Source organism: Hirundo rustica, chromosome 18 (assembly GCF_015227805.2).
Source record: "Hirundo rustica isolate bHirRus1 chromosome 18, bHirRus1.pri.v3, whole genome shotgun sequence".
Lineage (NCBI taxonomy): Eukaryota > Metazoa > Chordata > Aves > Passeriformes > Hirundinidae > Hirundo > Hirundo rustica.
In genome coordinates, this window is record NC_053467.1 from 2,510,656 (window position 1) to 2,531,530 (window position 20,875).

The 20,875-nt window shown below is 41.1% G+C and overlaps 1 protein-coding gene across 6 annotated transcripts in view; it reads left to right on the forward strand.

Moving 5' to 3' along the window:
• B3GNTL1 (UDP-GlcNAc:betaGal beta-1,3-N-acetylglucosaminyltransferase like 1) overlaps window positions 1-20,875 on the forward strand; it is a 103,987-nt gene that overhangs the window by 71,330 nt on the left and 11,782 nt on the right. For all 6 annotated transcript variants that reach the window (XM_040081445.2, XM_040081441.2, XM_040081444.2 and 3 more), the window contains exons 7-9: window positions 1,964-2,059; window positions 10,179-10,303; window positions 18,028-18,163. In XM_040081445.2, the coding sequence (XP_039937379.1) occupies window positions 1,964-2,059; window positions 10,179-10,303; window positions 18,028-18,163 (357 nt within the window). The remainder of the gene's footprint in view (window positions 1-1,963; window positions 2,060-10,178; window positions 10,304-18,027; window positions 18,164-20,875) is intronic.

Genomic DNA, 20,875 nt, shown 5'->3' on the forward strand with positions numbered 1-20,875 from the left:
CTGTTCAATCTGGTTTCACTGCAGTACCCACGTCAGTGCAGCACACGTTGTCTGGGGTGGTTGGGAGGGATGCTCTTGGCAGGTGAGCGCAGCTAATTGCATGGAGCTCCATCCCCAAGGTGAAGTGCATTTCTGTTCTCTGAGGGACCTGAGAGCTCTGAGGAAATGGCATTCTGCCCTCTCCAGACACATTTCACAAGTACCAATAGGCTCAGGACTCTCTTTTGAAGTTTTTGGTTCTTTCAGAAATGAGATTGAGTGCAATGCCCTCTGGCCTGGCTTTTCTCCTTCCTGCTGTTTTCTTTTGGGATTACTGTTTGCTCATTGTTCGGTTGGGCCATACTCAATTGCCCTTGTAATTAATGTGGAGCTAATAACCATGTACTGAGTAATCGTGGCTGCTCTGCTTTTCTGGGATTGTTTTGACTCTTTCAGCTCCCATCTGATGCTTGGGGAGAGATTTTTACATTTAACACCTCTGAACTAGAGTATTTCAGCTCTGGGCAGCCTGCTGATGTGCTAAGACACATTAGGTGATAGGATGGTTCTGACTAAGCATGAGTGCCTAGAACTGGAGTGTTTGGATGAAAATGAGTCACCCTAGGATGCCTTTGGGGACAGAGAAGTTCTGTCATGGTTCCCCTGGAGCTGGCATGCTGTGCGCTTCACCCTGGAGTGGATGTGTGTGTTTGGGCTGATGCCTGTAAGAAAAGTGGGAGTAGGTCATCTGTCAAATTTTGGTTAGAGTTCTAATTAAATTAATTTGGACAATTGATTTAAGTGCCTTTATTTGGTTTTAAATCCATATTTATCTGTGGAAATGGAAGTTGCCAGCCTTAAGAGTTTGTGGAGCTCCCTCAGGCAAGGGGAGCACCTTTAAAATGTAGATGCTGAGATACATGTGAGAAATGTATGCCCATGCTCTTAGTTTTAAGAACTTCAGATTTACCGGAATATCAAGATTACCACAGTAACCTGCTATGAAATTGTCAGTTTACAGGGTCAGCGTTGTCATTTGGCTGACAGGACTTGTGAAGTTGGTTTGTTCCACCTCCATGAGCCAGGGTGTGCTCTGTAGTTTCTGTGTCGCTGCTGGAAGCAGGCACAAGCTCCTGCCTTCAGTGTGCACGTTGTGTTTGACAAGTTCAGTCTCCTCCTTGCCTGGATACTTCATCCTGTGCTAAAAGAACGAACCGGTGTACCTCCTGTAATCCACCTGGCTTATTTCACAGTTGTATTTACAACAAGTTTGTTTAAGCTTCAAAGACCCATTTGTAGAGTTCTTGGCTGTCACAAATGAAGAGATGAACTTAAGAGTTACTCCCTTTTCTCTGCTTAAAGCTCTTCCTTTCCAACAACCTTTTATCGTAGGTACCCCTGGGTAGCAAATCCACAGTACTCAGGTAATGTTTAAAACAAATTGCATTTTACTTGTCCAAGCTTGATTAGGATTTAAGTGTCTTTGGCAGAAATAATAGATCAGTGAAGTTCATACTTAATATATGTGTAAGGAATATAAAATGGAAAAAAAAAAATCAATGCTCAGCATTTGTAGGGTTCAATTTAAGGACTTGAACTTCCCATGTTTCTTCTCAATTACTTCACTTCCATATCAACATCACCATTGTCGATAAAGTGCCAACTCCAGCAAAATGCTCTAAATTTGGAAAAATGTTCTAAGTACTCTGCACGTGTTGCAGCTTGGGAGAGAAGAGAAGGTCATGGAATATAAGGGAGGAACCAGACTCACTTTTTGGGCTGTGGCACCTGGGAGATTCTGCTATGCACTCCATTTCCAACACCAAGCACCTGCTAAATTTCCTTGCTCTTCTCAGTGCCTGAAAATGCTGAAGGTCATGCATAGGCATAATTTCAGGTGAATGTGTAAGGTCTGCTTTGTTCCTCAGCATCTGCTGGGTTTGACATTTTGTTAACTGACTGGATTTTTTTACCTCTCTCCTAGGTGTTCACCTCCCATGGGCCCACTGTGATCATGCCAACCTGGTTCTGCTCTCGAGAATGGTTTTTCCATGTGGGAAGATTTGATGAGGGTGGAAAGGTGAGTGGTGCAGGTGATCTGTAGCCCAGGAGCCATCCCTTTGTTTAACAGCCTCTGAAAATCCTCTAGCTATTATTAAGGAACAAAAGGGAAGGGGTGTAGATGAAAACTGAGCTCTAAAAAACCTGGGTCATACCATTAAAAAAAAAAAGTCTCCAACCAACTAAAGTTGTTTGGGAATAACCCTGGTGATGGAAGAACTTACCTGAGATCGACATTGTAACACATCTGTTAGATGTGTCAGCAAACCTGGAAAAATTAAATGTTTCAGACATACAAGCTCCTCTTTGGTCCCTGGAAGAGATGCTGAAAACAGGCGAGCCCATAGTTTTGTTATGAACTATCCCTGCAAGGTGAGGTGGTTCCTGAAAGAGTCTGGAAGAGAAGAAAGGTGCAGAATGGCAGAGAGATAAAAGTACATTCACCTGAGGGGGAAGATTTAATCCCTGAGAGGAAAACAGTGGGGCCATAAAATACTACCACAAAAACTCATTTATCCCCCTGCCTCGTGTCCTCTTGTCAATCTTAGTTCTTGTGCTTGTCCTTGGAGGATTTTAAGCAGCTTCTCCTCAAGGATCTGGGCTGAAATTTAATTAAATTAAATACCTGTGGTCTCAGAAGTGTTCCTTCCCTGACAGTTAGGTGTTCTTTGTCTTTATGAATTTCCTGTGGGAGTTCAATTTGATTGCTTTAAGCTCATCAGCGTGTTTATGGAATAAAATCCATGGATGTCTGTTAGCAGTATTTATTGTGGTAGTTGAAGTATGTTGACAAATAGATCTAACTTGAACACATGTGGATCCATTTTGTGTGGTTTGGTTCTGAGAGGTTTTGCTTCCAGTGGTTTTGGTGAGAATTTAGGTCTAAAATGGGTGGTTCTGATTTTTTTTTTTTTAATCTTTCATTTGCTAGCACTCTAAAAAATCTGCTAAGGCTATTTCCTATTTTATTATTTAAACTACAACATGTGATGATGATGATTATTATTTTTATAGCTTTTAAATGAAGCCCTTCAGTGCCATGCAGTGTGTGTGTATATATATACATGTATGTATGTATGAGGATATACAAATATTATTCTTTGGGCTGCCAAAAAATTATAATTATAAGGATTCAGCAGACAGAGAACTGAATTGTTTAGAGCAGTGAAAAGATTTGCCTTTAATTACATGGTAGCTGAGTGGAAGAGCTGGGAATGGTGCCTGGCTCCCCATACAATCTACGTTTGCTTACCCATGCTCTTTATTTCTTTTTTATTATTATCCCTTATCTTTGTATTTTCACTCTCTGAAGGATGTTTGACTTCTTGAGCGTTGTTGGTAAGCTCCAGAAGGAAAGCAAGCAAGTTAAAGCAGCAGCAACAATGGAACAGCAAGCTTAATGATAAAGTTCAAGAGGTTAAGTTAAATAGACTATTGTTCTGTGCTTTTTGCTTTTCATTTTGGGGCCTTTTTTCTCCTTGTTTTGTTTTTATGAGTTGGTTTTTTTCGGTTTTGTTCTCTCTGTGTAATTGTGTAGGAGCTATGCCACTGGTTATTCAGCTGTAGTACACTGACAATCTTAATCCTGATGATTTTTCAGCCACAATGCATGATATGTCCTTCTAGTTTTAAGAATTACCAGTGATAAGTTGAGCATATTGTTTGTCCCTATTGTGCAGTGTCCAACGTGTCCAAGCTCAGCCTCTGGCTGATGCAGAGAACCTTCAGAAAACACCCTTTGAGCAGGACAGATCTGAACAAAGCAGTGAAGTCAAACCTTTGTTTCCTGTGGGTTTAGAGGACACAAAAATCAAGTCTTAAATCTTGAGCATTTCATGTTACAAAGTATTTAGCATTGCTCTGACTCGTTCATTTTCATTTGAAAAGAATCCCTTCAAGGCCAAGGAAGTTTTTCTCTGTGTGTCAGAGAGCTGAGAATACTCTGAAGGGTCTCATCCCTGTTCTGACCTGAGCCAGGATCTGTGTTAATCTGATCACTTCCATCTCCATTTTTGAGTTAGTGTTTATTAATGAGACTTGTGAGTGTCATATTGCTGGAAGTAAACACAGGAACAAATCTCCATCGTTTGCTCCGTTTGCTAAACTGTTTCTTGCCAAAAAGCTGCATTTCTCATCTGAAATTAAATCCAAACACCTGTTCTTCATATTTCAGTGCTTAGGAAAAATTGGAGGGTAATGCTTCCATGGGAGAAATTGTGATTTGATGTTTATGGTAACAGAGTGGGTGGACCGATAAAATACAAATAAATGTGCTATGGTGTGATCCCCTTTTAATTCCAGGTAGATATCTATGTCTCTCTCCAGCCATTCAGGCTTCAGGTGAAACAGGGTTTTTTTCCCATTTATTTATTTATTTTTAATGAAGTTCTTTCTGGTCAAGATCTGCAGTTGTTGTTTAAGTCCAAATAAAAATAGTATCTTCATAAATGATCTGTAAGAGCCTGACAGGTTTGCTTTATATATTAATTAACTAAAATGATAGAGGCTTTATTTATGCAATCTCTGATAATTAAAGCAGGAGTACTGCAAAGATTTTACCAAGCTCTGATGGTGTTCTGAGACTGAGATAATGCAATGGAATTGGTCACAAGCCTATGAAGTAACATTTCAAATAGTATCCCCTGCTGGAGGAACAATCACATGATGAGCCATATTTTTGACTTACTTTTTTTAGGAAACTAAAAGAAAATAATCTTTTAAGCAATTTTGGTTAAAAGAGTGCGGTACTTCCTTATTGAAAGAAGCAGCAGCACTTCACTCAACCCTCCAGAACTCTCATTTGACACTTAATGTGGCACAATACCACGGGTGGCTTTGCTACTGGAGTTTTTGGTGTCTCCTAATAAGTAGTGCTGTTGTTAAAAAGTAATAACCACGTCCAAAAGCATCACAAAAAAACTGTGTTGAGGAAAAAAATGCCCACGTTCTGGTCTAATGTGGAGAGCGGGTTTTGAAGCTGTATCAGCTCTTGGAGTGGGGAGCTCCCCAGTCATGTGCAGTGGGAGATGAGGTGCCTGTTATTAGTGAAGAAAAGTTATTTTTTCATGTGCCTGGCAGAAATGCTGAGTACAAGGAGAGCTGGATAAATGAGCCTTGCTACCCTGCAGGCTCCATGCCATGCAGGGATAGAAAATTGCAGTCTTGGCTCTCTCCAGGCAGAATTACTCTCAACATCACAACCGTTACGTGCCAAACTTGTCTCTTTCTCTAGGATTTTACCACAACTTGGTTCCAAATTTCCTGTCACCCCTGTGTTTATCCTTCCTTTTTAAGTGTATGAAAACTGGAAATGGAGTGACAGCCTCAAAGTTCTTAGCTAATCTCAAAAGTGTAAACAGGGGGAAATTATTCTTAATGAGCCCCAGATGGAATCGTGCATTGTAAACCACCAGCCTTTCTGAATACAAAGTGTGCCTCCAAACAAAGTGTGTGGAGCTCAGTTTCATTCTGCTTTGGTGATAAAAGGTCACAAAAAACACGGGCTGAGGAGGTGTCAAAATATCCTTTTGAGCACAGGAGACTGTAGGCTGTGGTGTAAAGCTCTGAGGTAAATGGAGCTGTTCAGCGCTCACTGATGCAATTTTCCATGTTTCTCTGCCAGAGCACACAAATGTCATTCCCTTCAGAAAGGCAAGTGGTTAAAATAATGCTAAAAGGCTAAGTAGGAATTTGGGTTTTTTGGAACATGAAATAAACTATTGTCAGTCTGTCAAATAACCTATCAAGATGCTTTGGGGAGAATTGGGATAAAATACAGGCACTACTTGGTGGGGGGGGTGGGGGGGAGTGTTGTTTGTTTTTGGCTTGATATAGTTAAAGCTGAACAGAGATCAATATTTGATCTAAAAAGCAGAGAAAAAGTGGTGGAGGCAGTGATTAACTACACTTTATAAGCTATTTGAAAATTCATCTCATACCCCATGTCTAATTATATTTTCTGCTGGTCTGTTATTAAATATAATTTACAATTTACCACCTCTCTTCCATTTGACTTCCCCATTATCTTTGTTTAACTGCATTTCTCTGTGCCAAGACATTTGGAAGAAAGCAACCTTTTGGAGTTTCCTTTAACCTGTTATTACCCAAACAATGAAATAAAAGCTAATGGGCTCCAGGTCCTATAATCAAGGCAAAATGATGGAAAGGCATGATTTGGATGAGAGCCAAGAAATGAAGTGACAGATCTGCAGAAAGGGAGACGTAAGAATATCTTGGGTAATCCTGTTGAAAAGCTATTAATAGCTATTTAATTCTTTCCATTCACCAATTTTAGGCTCCTCTGGGGAATTAAAGTGATTTTTTGTCTGTCCAACAGTTACCCTGATGGTGACTGTTGTTGATTTACACAATGTGTACCAAGTTACAGCCCAGTTTTCCTGGATGCCCCTGATTAAAAAAGGGAGGGAATAAGGTTTTCCAAACCTGAAGGCTTTTTTCCCGTATGGATTGATGTACTTCTCCTATCTTGTTTGTCATTGCTGTTTGTTACAAGCGTGTGTATTCACGGAATAATGGTAGATATCCCATTTTCACCAGTCAGACTTCTCTGCACAGGTTAGATTTCCACTGGTTGTGCTCACAAGGATCTGCCACCTCCGGCAGAGTCCCTGTGAGCTGGGAGAGGGCAGGGAGGCAGATGCGACTGAGACAAGGCTGAAGAGAGATGGATGAGGAAGCTGGGACAGATTGATTCTGTGGCAGAATCACTCTCATCTATTTGGTTTAGCAGTAAAAGGCAGCTTTTATATCGTGTATATGCCTCTACAGCCCCGTGGTGGTTTCTGTCCAAATGAAAGGAGTGCTGTCAGCCTGAAGTGCTGCTCTTGGTCATCCCAGGGCTACAGCTGTTAATCGTTACAGCATTGCACAGGCATCACTTGCATTAAAACTCCTCCAGAAATTGCTGATCCTCCCCTCTGAGGCTCCTCACCATCACTGATGGTGGAGGTGCAAGAGCTGTAGCCAGGATTTCTTGTTGGGAGATGCTTGAACCTCTTTGGAAAATGTGGTCGGTGCCAGGAGTGAGAACAGCGAGCGATGAGAAGATGGCAAGAGAAGGATCATAGATAATTGAGTCTGGTCCCTGAACAAGGAGTTACTTTCACTCCAAGTTAGAGTTCTGCTTGACACCCCATGGTGTATAAAAAATCAGTCCCCTCATCCGTACAACCATCAGCACAGCAAGCAGTACCTGCCCCAAACACTGGCTCAGCAGAAACCCTTCCCCTGTTCAGTGGGAACATGATAAAGTGAACTGTGATTTTGCATTTGGCTGGTTAGAGCAGAGCAGGCTGTGCTTTTCTCTGGGAGCTGTGATTAGTTTATCCCTTTTTGCAGCAGAGGATGTGGCATTGGGTTTTGCCTATAATGTGGAAAATTCTGCATGTAGTCCAGTGACATGTAAACTGTGCAATTTAATTGTATTTACTATTGCTGAAAGCTATTGATGTGGTAGCCTGTTGCTGAAATGCTGGGTTAGTAATTGATACTTTTAGCTGTGGATATTAATTTTCAAAAAATACATTAAAATATCCCTTTAGTGGTTAAGCAGCTTTTTCTTTCAAAGCTGCGCTGTTCCACAAAGATTCCTGGTGTTTAAAATGCCATCTGGAACCAATAATAGATCTCAACTGGGAAGGAACTCTTGTATTGCAGCAAACTTACACGCTCAAGAGCCGTAGGAAGTCCCATCCCTGCAGGATCCATAACACAGTCAACATCTTTCCTCTGAAAAATGCGTGGCACTGCTGCTCCTTTGTAATGTGAGAGGCCACTGCTGAGCAGTACAAGGCACCTGCTCCTTCCTAGGGCTGAGTGCACTTTATTCCAGTGAATTTCTGCCAGTTAAAGGAAAGCAAAAGGAGCCCTTGGAACCAAACAGTGTTTTGAAAGATCCTTTTACTTCTGCAGTAACTCTTCTTATATCCACATATTAATGGTTGTCTTGAATAATGTGAATGCTTATCCAAAAGAGAAGGAATTGCTGAGATGTGTGTGACATAATCATAGATCTGAATCCAAACCTGACTCCTGCAGCAAGCTGATATCTGCTGCACTTGTGCCCTGAGACATGGTCCAGCGCGTGACCGGAAAAGAGAAAAAGGTTTAAACATTTCTGCTGGCTCAGTATTTACCTTGAAGTCCACAATAAGGAAAAAATAGAAAGAGCTACAACATAAATGGAAAGAAATTGATTTTGTGGGTTTTTTTGTATTCTTGGTGACTGTGGTTGCTGGCTGCCACTCCAGCTTCTCCCAGATTTCGAGGCTTTCAAAGTAGGTTCACATAAAGCATAGATTGGATGAGGTTATCTCAGAGTTTTCTTCTGCAGCTTTTAAACCAGAACTCAGGCAAATGTCTACAAAGACAGCCGATATCTGCAGATGAGCTTCCATTAGTGAGCAGCCAGAGCAGAATCCATTTCATTCCGAATGTGGGAGTGTGGCTCAAATCTGTCACACATGAATCAGTGAGGGCAGGAGCTGCAGAGCCTGGAGCTTGATTGGATTCTGATTTCTCCCAAGATACACATGTTCAGCTGAGTGGTTTGCAGTTGTTTTCCAGGGTTCAGAGTTGTTTTTTTTTTGTTGTTGTTGGGGTTTTTTTCTCGTTTCTCTTCCACTCCCACGCCCCTCTGGCTACACAGCCTGCAGGGTATGAGAAATAGTCACTGAACTGTATTGCTCTCATAACTAGAGGGCCAGTCCAGCACTTTAATTAGAGAATCTCCTTTTCTTAATTATGGAAGAACCTCAGAAGCTGTAGTAATAGGAGAAAATTTCTTTCTTTTTTTTTTTTTTTTTTTTAACTTGTTCTCTTATTATTTTTCTGTGTTGAAATGGAATGGTTAAAATTGAGGCTGAGGTTTATCACCTGGTTATTCATGTATATGGTATTGTCTACAGAAAGAAATGTATTTCAATCTCTTCACTTTCTTTTCCTTCTCAATTTTGTCATGTTATCTTTCAGCTTTCTATTGTTGCTACACTTAAATATTTTTTTGACCCACCTGGTTCTCTAAATGGGAGCTTTTTAGTCTGGTAAAAAACATGTGACCTTTTAAACACTAATATTGCAGGGAAGAAATATCTGTATTTAAACATGAAAAAACGAAATGTTCTAGTATTTCAGGAAGTTGTAACTTAGCAAAATATAAATAAATGTTGCTTTTTTACCTTCTGTATAGGACTTTAAAGGTGGGTTTATGCTTTCATATGCCACAAAATGGAATTGAGTGCTGTGAGCCATATAATTGCCCTTCTGACTCTTCATCACTTGCATGAAGATTCTCTGATTTTTAAGTGGAAAATGTTTGAAATTATTGTGAAATCCCTCATTTTTCCTCGAGCCTGCTAGATCCACAATTGCAGGAGCTTTTATCCTGTCGTGTTTTCAGCAGCAGTGGGTGCAATCCCTAAGGATGAATGTACCATGGGAGGAAGTTTCAAGAAAAAAAAATCAGATGTTGCCTCATTCTGAGGTTGCCTTTATTGCAGTTTTTATTGAAGTCTATCATTATGGGGCTTGAGTCACCTTTCCTAAGTAGAGACCAGTATTTGTATGACAGCCAGAGAAAGAAGGAGAATTCCAGTCAAATGAGAAAAGACCACTCCCGAGTCACTGATCCTTTGCAGTATAAACTCTTTGGTTACCTGGGACTTTAGGCTGCACAAACTGCTGAGCAGCTGGGTTTCTTCTTCTTTTGTATTCACCTGCACCAAGCTTGAGATCCCAGTCAAAAGGAGACGATGCTGATTTTCCCCTCTCTGTCCTATTTCATTTTTAAATACTGATCATTCAGCAGCATGAGCTGCACTGATTTCATGATCCATTAGAGAAGTTCAGTGGGACATAGACAAATAATATTGCAGAATCAGAGATGGGCTTGGGTTGGAAGGGAACTTAAAGATCTTTTTGTTTCACCTCCAGGACACCTTCTACAAAACCAGGTTGGACACCTCCAGGGATGGGGAGTCCACACCTCCCTGAGCAACAGAAAAATTGTATTTAAATTGTATTTACAAATAACAATTGTCAAAACGCATTCATTTGGCAGAAAAATAAAAACCTCTTCAGATGTACCTGAATACTGATACAATAACTGTTTTCTGTTGCAGGGTGTCCCAGAGGATTTGTTGTTTTTTTATGAACATCTCTGGAAGGGCGGTGGAGTCTTTCGAGTGAACCGTTGCCTCCTGCTCTACCGGTACCATCCCCAGGCTGCCACTCACTCTGTCCTAGAGTAAGCTCTGCTTTCTTGGGAGGATTGAAAAGTTGATTTTATCTTGGATCATAGGCAGCATTGGGGTTTTTAATTGGGATTTTGAATATGTGATATACAAGGGTTTCATTCTCACGGGTTTTTTGCCTTATGAACCATTATGAAAAAAAATATTTTTGAAACGTTACGGCTTAATTTCAAAATCGACTGCCTCGATATTTAAAAAGTAAACAGAAACTTGTAATACCAACAAAAATGGTCTTTTGGAAAAAAAAAAAAGAAAAACAAGAACCAGACCAAAACCAAACCTTTAATCTGATAATGTGCTGCCTTTACAGATATTATTTTCTTATTTTAAAGGGTCTAAACCACCTAAATCAGATAATGAGGTTTGAAAATTCCCTGAGGATGTTTAGGAGTAATTATCTCAGGTGCTTCCTTGTAAGCTGCCTTTGTTGCCTGCTGCCTTTCCTGGGCTGCTCAGCCCCTAAAGAAGGTTTTAAATTGCTGATTCCTCTACGTGCTGCAAGCTAAGCCAAAGCTGTTCCTTTCTCTTATGCATTGGCATTAATAAAAAAAATTACGTGAGTTGTACCATCCTTTAGGAATGCCATGCCAGGATCACAGTGGTAATTAAGTAAACTGTTTTCTTGCTGATTAATGATACAGGTACACTTTTCAGTCAGTCCTGTTTCTATGGCTTTGTAGAACTGAACATTCCTGTGTACATTTTTGCTGTCCATCCCTGTATTGTTGTGTTGTTGAACATATTGTAAAACAAATAGGTCCCATAAATAGCACACTCATGGTTAATGTCACCACAGATCTTTATAAATACATATAAATGTGCAAATCTGCATAAAACCATTTAACTATGAAAAGGTCATTCGAGCAAATAGTACATATGATTTTGATTTTGCCAACAAACATGAGATAAATTATTTTCCTTCTTGTTCATGTTGAATTGTCAGGATTTTTTTTTTTTTTTTTTCTCTTTACTGTGTGATCCTTTTGGCAGTTAGTGGCCAACTTTTCAGCCACGCTTTATGGGACGCTAAGAACTCTTGGAAGCCTTTTCCTTCTATCTGTGGGAAAGCATCTAATTCTTGGAAATTAATTTGTTTTGAATTTACTGCAAGCTGTTGCTTATTCAGATCTCCAAAGTCGTGTGGCACAAGCACCCTGAATTACAGCATCCAGGGGGAATGTGGAAATGCTGTGAGCTGTTTCAGATGTGTGCGGTGTGCGTCCAAATTGGCGCCTTTCTCGTCTCATTCTAAGAAATCAGGCGAGCTGCTCTTGCTCTTGGCTTCCTGCTGGTACCACTGGGGGTGATATTTAGTGTGGCTTTCCAAACACGAGGTTGTGCAACAGCTCCTTGTCCTGGCTCATTCCCTTGCTTGTTGCCCAAGTTGTGAAGGGTTGCCCGGTGTTTGTGTCTGAAGTGCACGTTGAGCAAAAAGAGATTAATGGACTCATCGCAAAGGTTTAAGATTATAATTTAAATTGGGTCTTGCCTAATTTGCCTGCTGGTCATTCCACCTTATTTAGTGCATGTCCTGGCTTTTCTGGAAGCCTTTTTCTTCATATGGTGTGTTTTGTTGAGAAGTTTTCTGGGATGTTTTGCTTTTTGCCATTGGTCAGGTCATTTTTTAAATTTGAGTTAGCCTAGACCTGGATTTGGAATTAGTAACTCACCAGCCAAATTAATATCTTGTCTGAGATCAAAATGATGTTTGTAGGAACATCAGTTTGTAGGAACAGTAGTTTCAGTCTTAAAAACCATAGCAGGACATTTTTATACAAAGGTGCATCGTATTCTTTTCAGCAACGACAACAGTTACTCACAGCCTGTGATGGGTTCAGTTTATGTGGGTGTCTTTCAGAACCTTCCAGGGGAAAAGAAGCCTTGCTGCATTTTCAGACTTCCTAAAATACATGTAAAACTGCTTGGCAAGTGACATTCAGTTCTTTTATTTTTCAGTTAGTATGTATAATTGTAAACATTCATGTGCTTTAGGTCATTTCCTATGATTAGTATCCTTCTGGAACAAATATCTGGAGCTGAGAATATCTGTGAAGCAGGAAACTAAATCTTATTTGCATTCTCCCTTACCCTGGAGGCATCAGTCTGCATTATTAAATGTTTGGGGTGCGTGACAGAATCTGCATGAACTTCAGTGTCCGTATTTAGATTTCATTAGGTGCATGCAGAAATATGAGTGCTCTCATTGTCATCTCATCTGAAGTCTGTGATGGATACCTGCTGGATTTTGAGAAAGTTCTCCTCAGCTAGGAATTCCCAGCACAAAATCCCACTTTTCGTATCTCTTGGCTCACACTTTATTTGGTGTTGTATCCTAGGGCTGTGTGTACTCAGTGCTGCACAGCCACATTGAATTGACGTGAGACCATATCAGAGCTGGCTTTAGAGCGAGGAATACTGGAGTGAGAAAGTCTAATGTATAATAAAAGCTCCTTAAAATTCATAGATTTTTATCTTGCCAAAGGGGAGAGAAAGGAACTGTATACACAACAATACCTCACCGCGAGATGAAAGTGAGCTTGGAGTGAGGTGAGCAATAAAAAATTGCACTTGTCTTTTGGTAGTGCTGCTCATGAAGACAGGTGGCTGGGGAGTGCTGCTAATCCTTGGAGCAGTTTACAAGTTTTTAGTCAAGACAGATTTAATACAGGTGGAAAATGAGGTTTGTACCTTCTGTCTAAGGTCCAGGTAATTCCCTTTTACGCAGAAAAAGTGAAGTGCACCTTCAGTAATTTCCCCTGTGCTCAGAAGGAGCATGATACTGCTCTGCAGAAATAAGCAGAATTACATAATCCATTGGAAACATCTGGATTCAGGCACTGGAAACTTCCAGTGTCATCTGAGTGAGGAGGAACAGGCATCAGTGTGAAACACACATTTGGCTGTTTCAGAGGTGCTCTGAGGCCGGGTCTTGGACGTGTGGTGAGCACAGGAATGCCTCCTTCATTTCCTGCACAGACATACGTGGCCAAAAATAGGCAGGAGAGAGGAACAGCCTAACATATTCCTGTAGAGCTGAAATTAAGATGAGGTCAACTGCATTTTTATCTTCTACGCTTGCATTTGGCACTTCAATTAAACATGGAAACTAATGACCTCATTAGATTCTTGAAAAGTAAATGCCATTACCATTGATAGTCTCTGTCTCTCTTAATAAGCCTTTCATGAAAAATAGGCCACAATGCAAACCATGCCTCAGCTAATGACCCGTGACCTGAAGATGAACTCAGACATTAATAGAACCTATTAACAGTGTAAATGTAATAACTCAGTGGGACGATATAGTCCAGCAATTAATAAGTTCACATGAAGTTCAACAGAACAACAACGGCAAAAAAAAAAAAATCAGTTTATTCACCAGTATGGCCAAGGTTCAAACACGATTTATTTCTGAATTTCCTGTGGATGGTGAGGGCCTTGAATTCTGCATGCAACACTGGCTGTAAGAGATCTTTTTTTCAGCTCTCACTGTGATTGCCAAGTTTTCTGTTCCTCCATCTCTGGTTAATCGATCAGGTGAGGTTCACCTATCATACAGAGCTCTCTTACCCTGCCATCAATAAAAAGTTCCTGGAAGAGGCCGCTCACTTGGGCAGCTCCTCTTCCTGCCTGGCGATACCTGAGCCAGCACAGGGAGAAAAGGTCGGATTTATGGATCTATAGGATTTCTGCGGATGGCAATCGATGCCTAAAATTCCAGTACTGTTCAGGATATTGGGCTTGTATTTCTGCATTTCTCAAGTGCTTGTACATCTGTCTTTGCTCTGTGGATTCACTTATGCGGCCTCACTGGGGGATGGAGGGGGAAGGCAGTGCACCAATATGGCGAGGTTTGACTGAGCTCAGACATTAAATCATGTTGCTTTTATTGTCACATTATCTTTCATTTCAAAATAGGACTAGAGCAGATGTTTCTCGACTCCTGTATTCAGTCAGTAGGTCAGCGCACATTTTTTAACAGAGCTCCATTGTTGCATTACTTGGGTGGATGGCCTGGTAATAACTACTTGGGGCTGAGGAACACGCGGCGTAGTCATTCTCACCCTCTTCATGAATACCCTCGTTTCACTCCTGCAGAATTTTGGCTCCTCTTCTTCCTCCCAGGCTCCATAACTGATGAGCATTGAGGGGCCACGGCAAGTGGGGTCTTAGGAGAATAATGTAAGCCTCAAGGATGACATTTCCAGTGGAAATGCTTCTAAAATTTCTTTTACAAAGTTGTGACAATAAAATGAAAAAAATGTATTTCAAGACTTAGGGTCAAGAAAGAGCATTAGGATATGGGAACAAATTTGTGCAGTGAGAAGAGTTTTGTCCCACCTTGTGGCTGAGGAAAATCTTGTGAACCGAATACAGGCTTGGACATGGTACTAAAGGCTGCTGCAAATTGCTTACTCTAATCTTTTCTGAGGTCGGTTGGAAAAGCTGTCTTGATTGGGGGTGATGCAGAGTAATAATACCTCCTAGGTTTTGCTGGTGGCTGTGAATATGTAATAATGCATAATCTGAAAATAGCTGTGAGAATCATCCCTGAGTAGTGGTTTGTATGACTTCTAGATCGTTTCAGGCATTTTCTTTAATTGCCCTTTGCAAGTTGCTACAGCTCCTGTCTGGTGCACCTGCACTGGCTCGTGAAGGATGGGAAAATGGCATTCCCTTATCCCTCGAGGCAGGAATCCCAGTTATCTATTCTGGAAACATAAAAAAAAAAAAAAAGAAAAAGTGGCAAATTAGGTGAACCGGAAACCTGAAGGGAATAACCGAAACTCTCTCCTCTGACACCTGTAAGCTCCCTTTTGCCTCGGCGTGTGGGATTGTTTGTGCAGAGTGAGTTCTCACAAAGATGAAGCCTCTGAGTGTCACTCTAAAGCTCAGTCACAAATTCTCCCCTCAGTTCTGTGTTTATCCGATATCTCATCTTGCACCGTGAGAAGTATTTCAGGGTTAACTCAACACTTCAATGTTTTTGATATAACTTATTTTTTTCATTGAAAACACACAAAATGGAGGTGTGAGCTGCAAATGCTTTTCTGTGGGCATTGTCATAAGAATGCCTCATAGTGATGCAAGCAAAAAATCCCGACTGCTGGGTATATTGGCTTTGTTTTTTCCACCCACAGTACATATTTAAGAAGGTTTTGTATCGGTGTTAAATGAAGCTGTCTGACAATATTCTTGTGGTCAACCCAATTAATTTATTCCCTTTTGTACCCTTTATACCCTTTTACCTTTCCTACCCTTTTATTTTGGAGTGCAGTTCTCTTACAAGCTTCCCCCACTTGCTTTTCCAGGATAGCATTGATAGGTGAGATGAGTCAGTAAATCTGCTTCAGTCTGAAATCTTCACGGGTGATTAAAAACCCTGAGAATTGCTCTGATTGAATTTTACCGCAGCAGGTAAAATTGTGGCACAAGAGCCTCTCAATGCCTAGACAGCAATCAGGAACTGTCTGGAAGAACCAGTAACTGCTGTGCTTTTATTTTCATCTCCATGAAAATGAAAACATCTTTTATAAGCCTGGAGGAAGATTGCAGTGTTTGCACTGCACCTAGAAATTAGTTACAAGTTCTTTTCACGCCTTTTAAGGCTGCCTGGTTTTTCACTTTGGCTTTCTTAGTGTTGCAAACTCAAGTGGGAAAGAAACTTGCCAGTGTCACTCAAGCCAACAGAAGAGATTCTGAAGTTCCTTTGGAATGTAATACGGTGTTACCCTTCTGAAGTCACATTTCAAAGGCAAATCACTTTTAAAACCTTTCCATTTATGTGCAAAGCAATAATCTTCCTTTTGAGACGCATGCAGGAGCTCTAAAATGTCTAGTAAAGTGATCCTGGAAAAATACTTGACTTTCATAATTTGTTCCCTACACTTTCCTTCTGGGAATACTGTATGCTGTCATGAACATGGAAAAAGGCAAGTGTCAAAGGATGCCAGCAGCAGTTAAAGCTTTGCAACAGGAATGCATCTTGTGGTTGCATTAGAAGAGATTTTTGACCAAATCCAAGAATTTCTTTTTCTCCATTAGTCGAAATGCTGGTGCAGAGCCATCATCCTTGAAACTGTGAGGAAATGTTATTTGTGCACGAGGTCTTTTCCAATGTATCGCCCCAGGATCAGTGATGAAGTGCTGAGCAGGATCTGGCTGTGCTGAAGTGAAGTGGAGTCACTGGGTCCTGTGAGGGTTGTGTGGTCTTCAGAAAATAACTTGGGGCTGCGAAGGAATGATGCAAATAACCAAATGGGAAACTCCATAGGGATTAACCAGAATTTCCTGGGAAAATAAGTCACAGCTCAAGGTGCCTTGTTCAAGAGATGTAGGTTAGGAAGATTCATTTGTCAAATTGAGGAAATCAACTTATTGTCTGTAGGAAACACTTCAATAAGTCTGAGGTGGGCTCCTAGTTAATGAATACTGAATGAACGCTGGAAATAAAGCCGACGTTTTGAACAGCAGGCAGTTTTCTGTAATCCATGCTAAATGCTGTACTCTTAAATATTACATTATAGGGTAGAACACACACACACACACTCCAACAGGAAAAAAAAGCCGTAGTTGTCCAAGTGGATTTGCCAGTTGGGAGAAATGGACCATGAACCAACTGCCTTCCTTGACATTGTTTTCTCTTGCTGAGAACCTGTCTTGAACTTGTTGAAGATGTCAGCAGATCTTCAGTATCCGAGGCCGTTGGATGGTCCCTTGCTGTGGAAGGTTCCAGAGCTGTGGGATTTGTCATTTGGTATTAGTGTCACCCTTGTTTACCTCAACCACTTGGCTTCATTATGTTGTGGAAATTATCCCAAAGATGAATCCTTGAAGGTGTAATTGCACACTGACATCTGCCAGTTTGCTTTTTTTCTCCCTAAAGCGCGTTTTAAAAAGTTCTATGAGGCATACTGCTTTTTAGGAGGGGGAAAAAAAAAAAAAAACCCAATGATTTTTGTTCCTGGAAATGCAGTTTCTCATGGAAGTTGCCTTCAAATAAAGGAACAGGCACTTTTGTGTCATTGCCAAATAACAGTTGGGAACTTCTCCAGTTAAATGTCTCTTACTGGTGTGTGTGCAGGTTGGTCAGTGTGGATGGAGGAGCTGGGTGGTTTGTGTGGAGCTGTGCAGCTCAGGGGTTGTTGCTGGAGGCTGTCACTGACTCAGAGCTTTGACAACCTTTGCTGGAGGCTTCAGCCAAATACCAACCGCACTGTCAATGCATTTGTGCTTGGGGGTAAGCTGGACTTGGACATCTGTGAGATTCCAACTTCACTTCAGCCAAGGAGAATGATCCCATGGGCAGATGGAACAGGAGGAGCTCAGCTTGGGTTAGGAGATGCTTCTCCTGTGTCACTGCAGGGTTCTAGAGCAGTTCATAGGTGAGTACAGGTGTGGGAAGCCTTGAATTTCATTGCCACAGCTGCAGCTTTTCATATTCCTGTGATCTGGGAGGGTTCTTGAAAATCCAAGTTGTTTGGCTACTGCTTCCTATCTGTGTGAATGTTCTTTTGTCTGAGAAATTCCACAGAATTTCTTTTCTACATTTCCCTCAGAAATTTCCAATCTAATGTTCTGATGTGATTTTTTTGGTTTTGTATTATATGAATCCCTTTAGTCAGGTTTACCTGTAGATTAGTGTGTACATATGCATATAGGTTTATAATAATGCTAAAAGTTTTAGGGGTCAAAATCTGCCTTTTTTCCAACTCTCCAGGGAAACCATCTGGAATCACCGAGTCAGGTTCCTTGAGGACAGAGTCCTGAGCTCCTGGACATCATTCACCATTTGGAATGCTGGCAAGCAAGGCAAGAAGCTCTACAGAAGCTTGTCACCAGCTAATCAGAAAAAGGTGAGCTGCAAAGTAACATTTGTACAAACCCACTTCTTCTTCATGTCTCCCCACGATGCTCCTAATCTAACACAGCGAAATTCTCATAAGATATTTTGTCCCCAAAGTACTGGTTGATAATTAATATACACTGGGGCAATTCTCAATACTCTGTGTGATGTATTTATTCTTTTAAAATGCCGTGATGGTGGTGGGCATGGAGAGCAAGAAATGCACCGAGTTCCTGCTAAGCACAGCTGTAGTAGGCAGGTACTCAGGGTGAGTAGAGCAGCTCTTTATTTGGGTTGTGTAGTACTGAACTGCCTTGTCCATCCCTGGATAATATTTACCCAGTTCCAAAGTGGATACTGGACATGTCCCTGTCACTGTGACTCCCTTTGGAAAGCTGGATTGCCAAAAAAAAAAAAAGGGGTTGGTGTGGGCTGAACGGGTGAGGAGAAACTGCTGGGTGTGACTGACCCATCACAGCCAGCTGGAAATGCTTCTGCTTGGCAGTGGCAGATATTTCTCAGGACAGATTTGTCCAGGAGTCTGAGTACCTCATTTTTATAGCATTTTCTTGTGTGCTATAACTTTGTGTTAGATAAAGGCTTTAGGGCTAATGTCAAATGGCTATTTCTTATAAAGAGCCACAGAACGTTCATTTTATTGCTGCATGTGTTTTTCTTTTCTTGAGAATACGGATGAGAAGACAAAATGACAGATAGATATAAAAACCTGATTAATGTTGCGGCCCTCAGACCACACACATATCAAAAAATAGAAGACATTTGTATACACATAGTCAGAATTACTGAGTAGGCATGGGAGACTCTCAGACAGGAAATGCACAAAGCAAAAACTGAACTGAATTTCCTGCTTGATATTCCAGTGCCATCCCTCAGTCATGGCTCTCACGTGGCAGTGGGTGAGCTGTATGAAAAGATATTAAATGCTGGGAATCACTTGCCTCATTGATAAAGGACAGACCTGTCCATGAAATATGATTTTATCTCAGTCATGCAGTGCAGTGTGTGCAAGATTTTGGGGGGTTTATGGAAATATTCTCTTTCATTACTATTTGCTGAGCACTTTTGGGATTTCACTGACTTGACTGTGGCCACTGGGCTGACACTCAGCAGCCACTGTCCCTCTCTCTCTTGGAAATTAGGAAAAACAGAAGATAAATTCCAAGGGGAGGGATGGCAGCTTGTCTGCTAGATTTTTGAGATGTTACAGAAAAAACAGATCATGTCGGTTTTGTGGTGGTGTCTCACCGTCTCAGGTGCTGGGATTTTCTTTGGTTTGGTTTTCCAGCTTTTTTTGTACCAAAGCAAAATGGAAATTGGTGCTGAGACAGAGCCTCTCCCTGGCTTTGGGGTACATCTGTCACCTCCAGGACTTCACATCCTGTTCAACACAGAGTGACACCTTAAAGATCTCACAGCAGAGGGGATTAAACAGGCAAGAGAAAATCAGTATTGTTGGGGTTTTGCCACTCTCCTGCCCGAGACCCTAAGCCCAGCTCCTTTCCTGGGGGATGAGCTCCGTGCCCCACTGACAAATTTCACCTCTGCTGTGTTTGACTGCATGCTCTTATTGAGATGCAGAATTTCAGCAGATGTCCTGACTGACTTTGGCCGTGGAGTCTCTTCAGGGTTGTTTTCTTAATTGGCACCAAGTACCTGTAGAAAATTTGGGACACACACTCTTAGGATAAATAATAACACCCCCCCAAAAACCTAGCTACAGCTTGTATTATTTTGTAATTTTGAAAAAAAACTCCACTAAATCCTCAGGAAGAGAATTAAATAACGTGATCTGTCACACTTAGGGTGTGTAAGAAAACCTATTTCTCAAAAAAAGAAAATGTTTCTAGTATTTTTAGAACCTGGTAAACAAAGCAATTGCATTTCTTATGCTGACAGGGTCTTTGTGGGATGTTTGAAAAGCCCAGCTCTGCCCTGTGCCAAAGAGCATTGTTTCTTAGAAAACAAAATTCAGGCAATTCCAGGAAGCAGCAGTCTGTCTGTGTTCATACTCACTGACAAATTATGACTTTAGTTTGTTTGGAAAACAGCGTGAATGTGAATTATGGTTATGTTAAAAGAGAAAAGGGCACCTCAGCAATTCTCCCTTTTCCCTCAGCCATTTGTAGGGTGAATATTAAAATGATGCTTTGTCTCCAAAGGAGCTGGGCAAAAATCCAAGGCTCAGTATTTTTGCTAAACAGCAACACACGAAAAAAATTACTCCGTTAGCAGGGGTTTTTTTATGAATTAATTGCCATGATCTCAGTATTCTTAGGGAAATTCTGTTTCCTGGCTGTCCCCTCCTTGGTTCACACTGCTGACAGTGGTTCAGTATTAGCATTTCTGCAAGAATGAAGTCAAACAGACCTTTTTTTGTTTAAAGCACATCCGTTGTGTCTATAATTTGCAGCTGAAGATGGAAACCAAATGTTTTTTGGGATGCTCCATGTGCCTGGAGGCTTTCTGAGCTGTCTTGTCTGCTCTTTTATTCTCCATTGAGTTAAAAGGAGAACTTAGGCATGAACATTTTGTGTCATTTCTGATGGCTGAAAATAGCGTTCCAGTGGCTCATGGAAAAGCAGGGGAAAGGACCAAATAAGCATCAGCTCATTAGTGGGCTGGAAACAGCTTGTACACAGCCAGGCCGTGCATTTCCTCTGTCACAGCCTTGTCTGCTGGGGGCAAACACAAAAAGTATTTT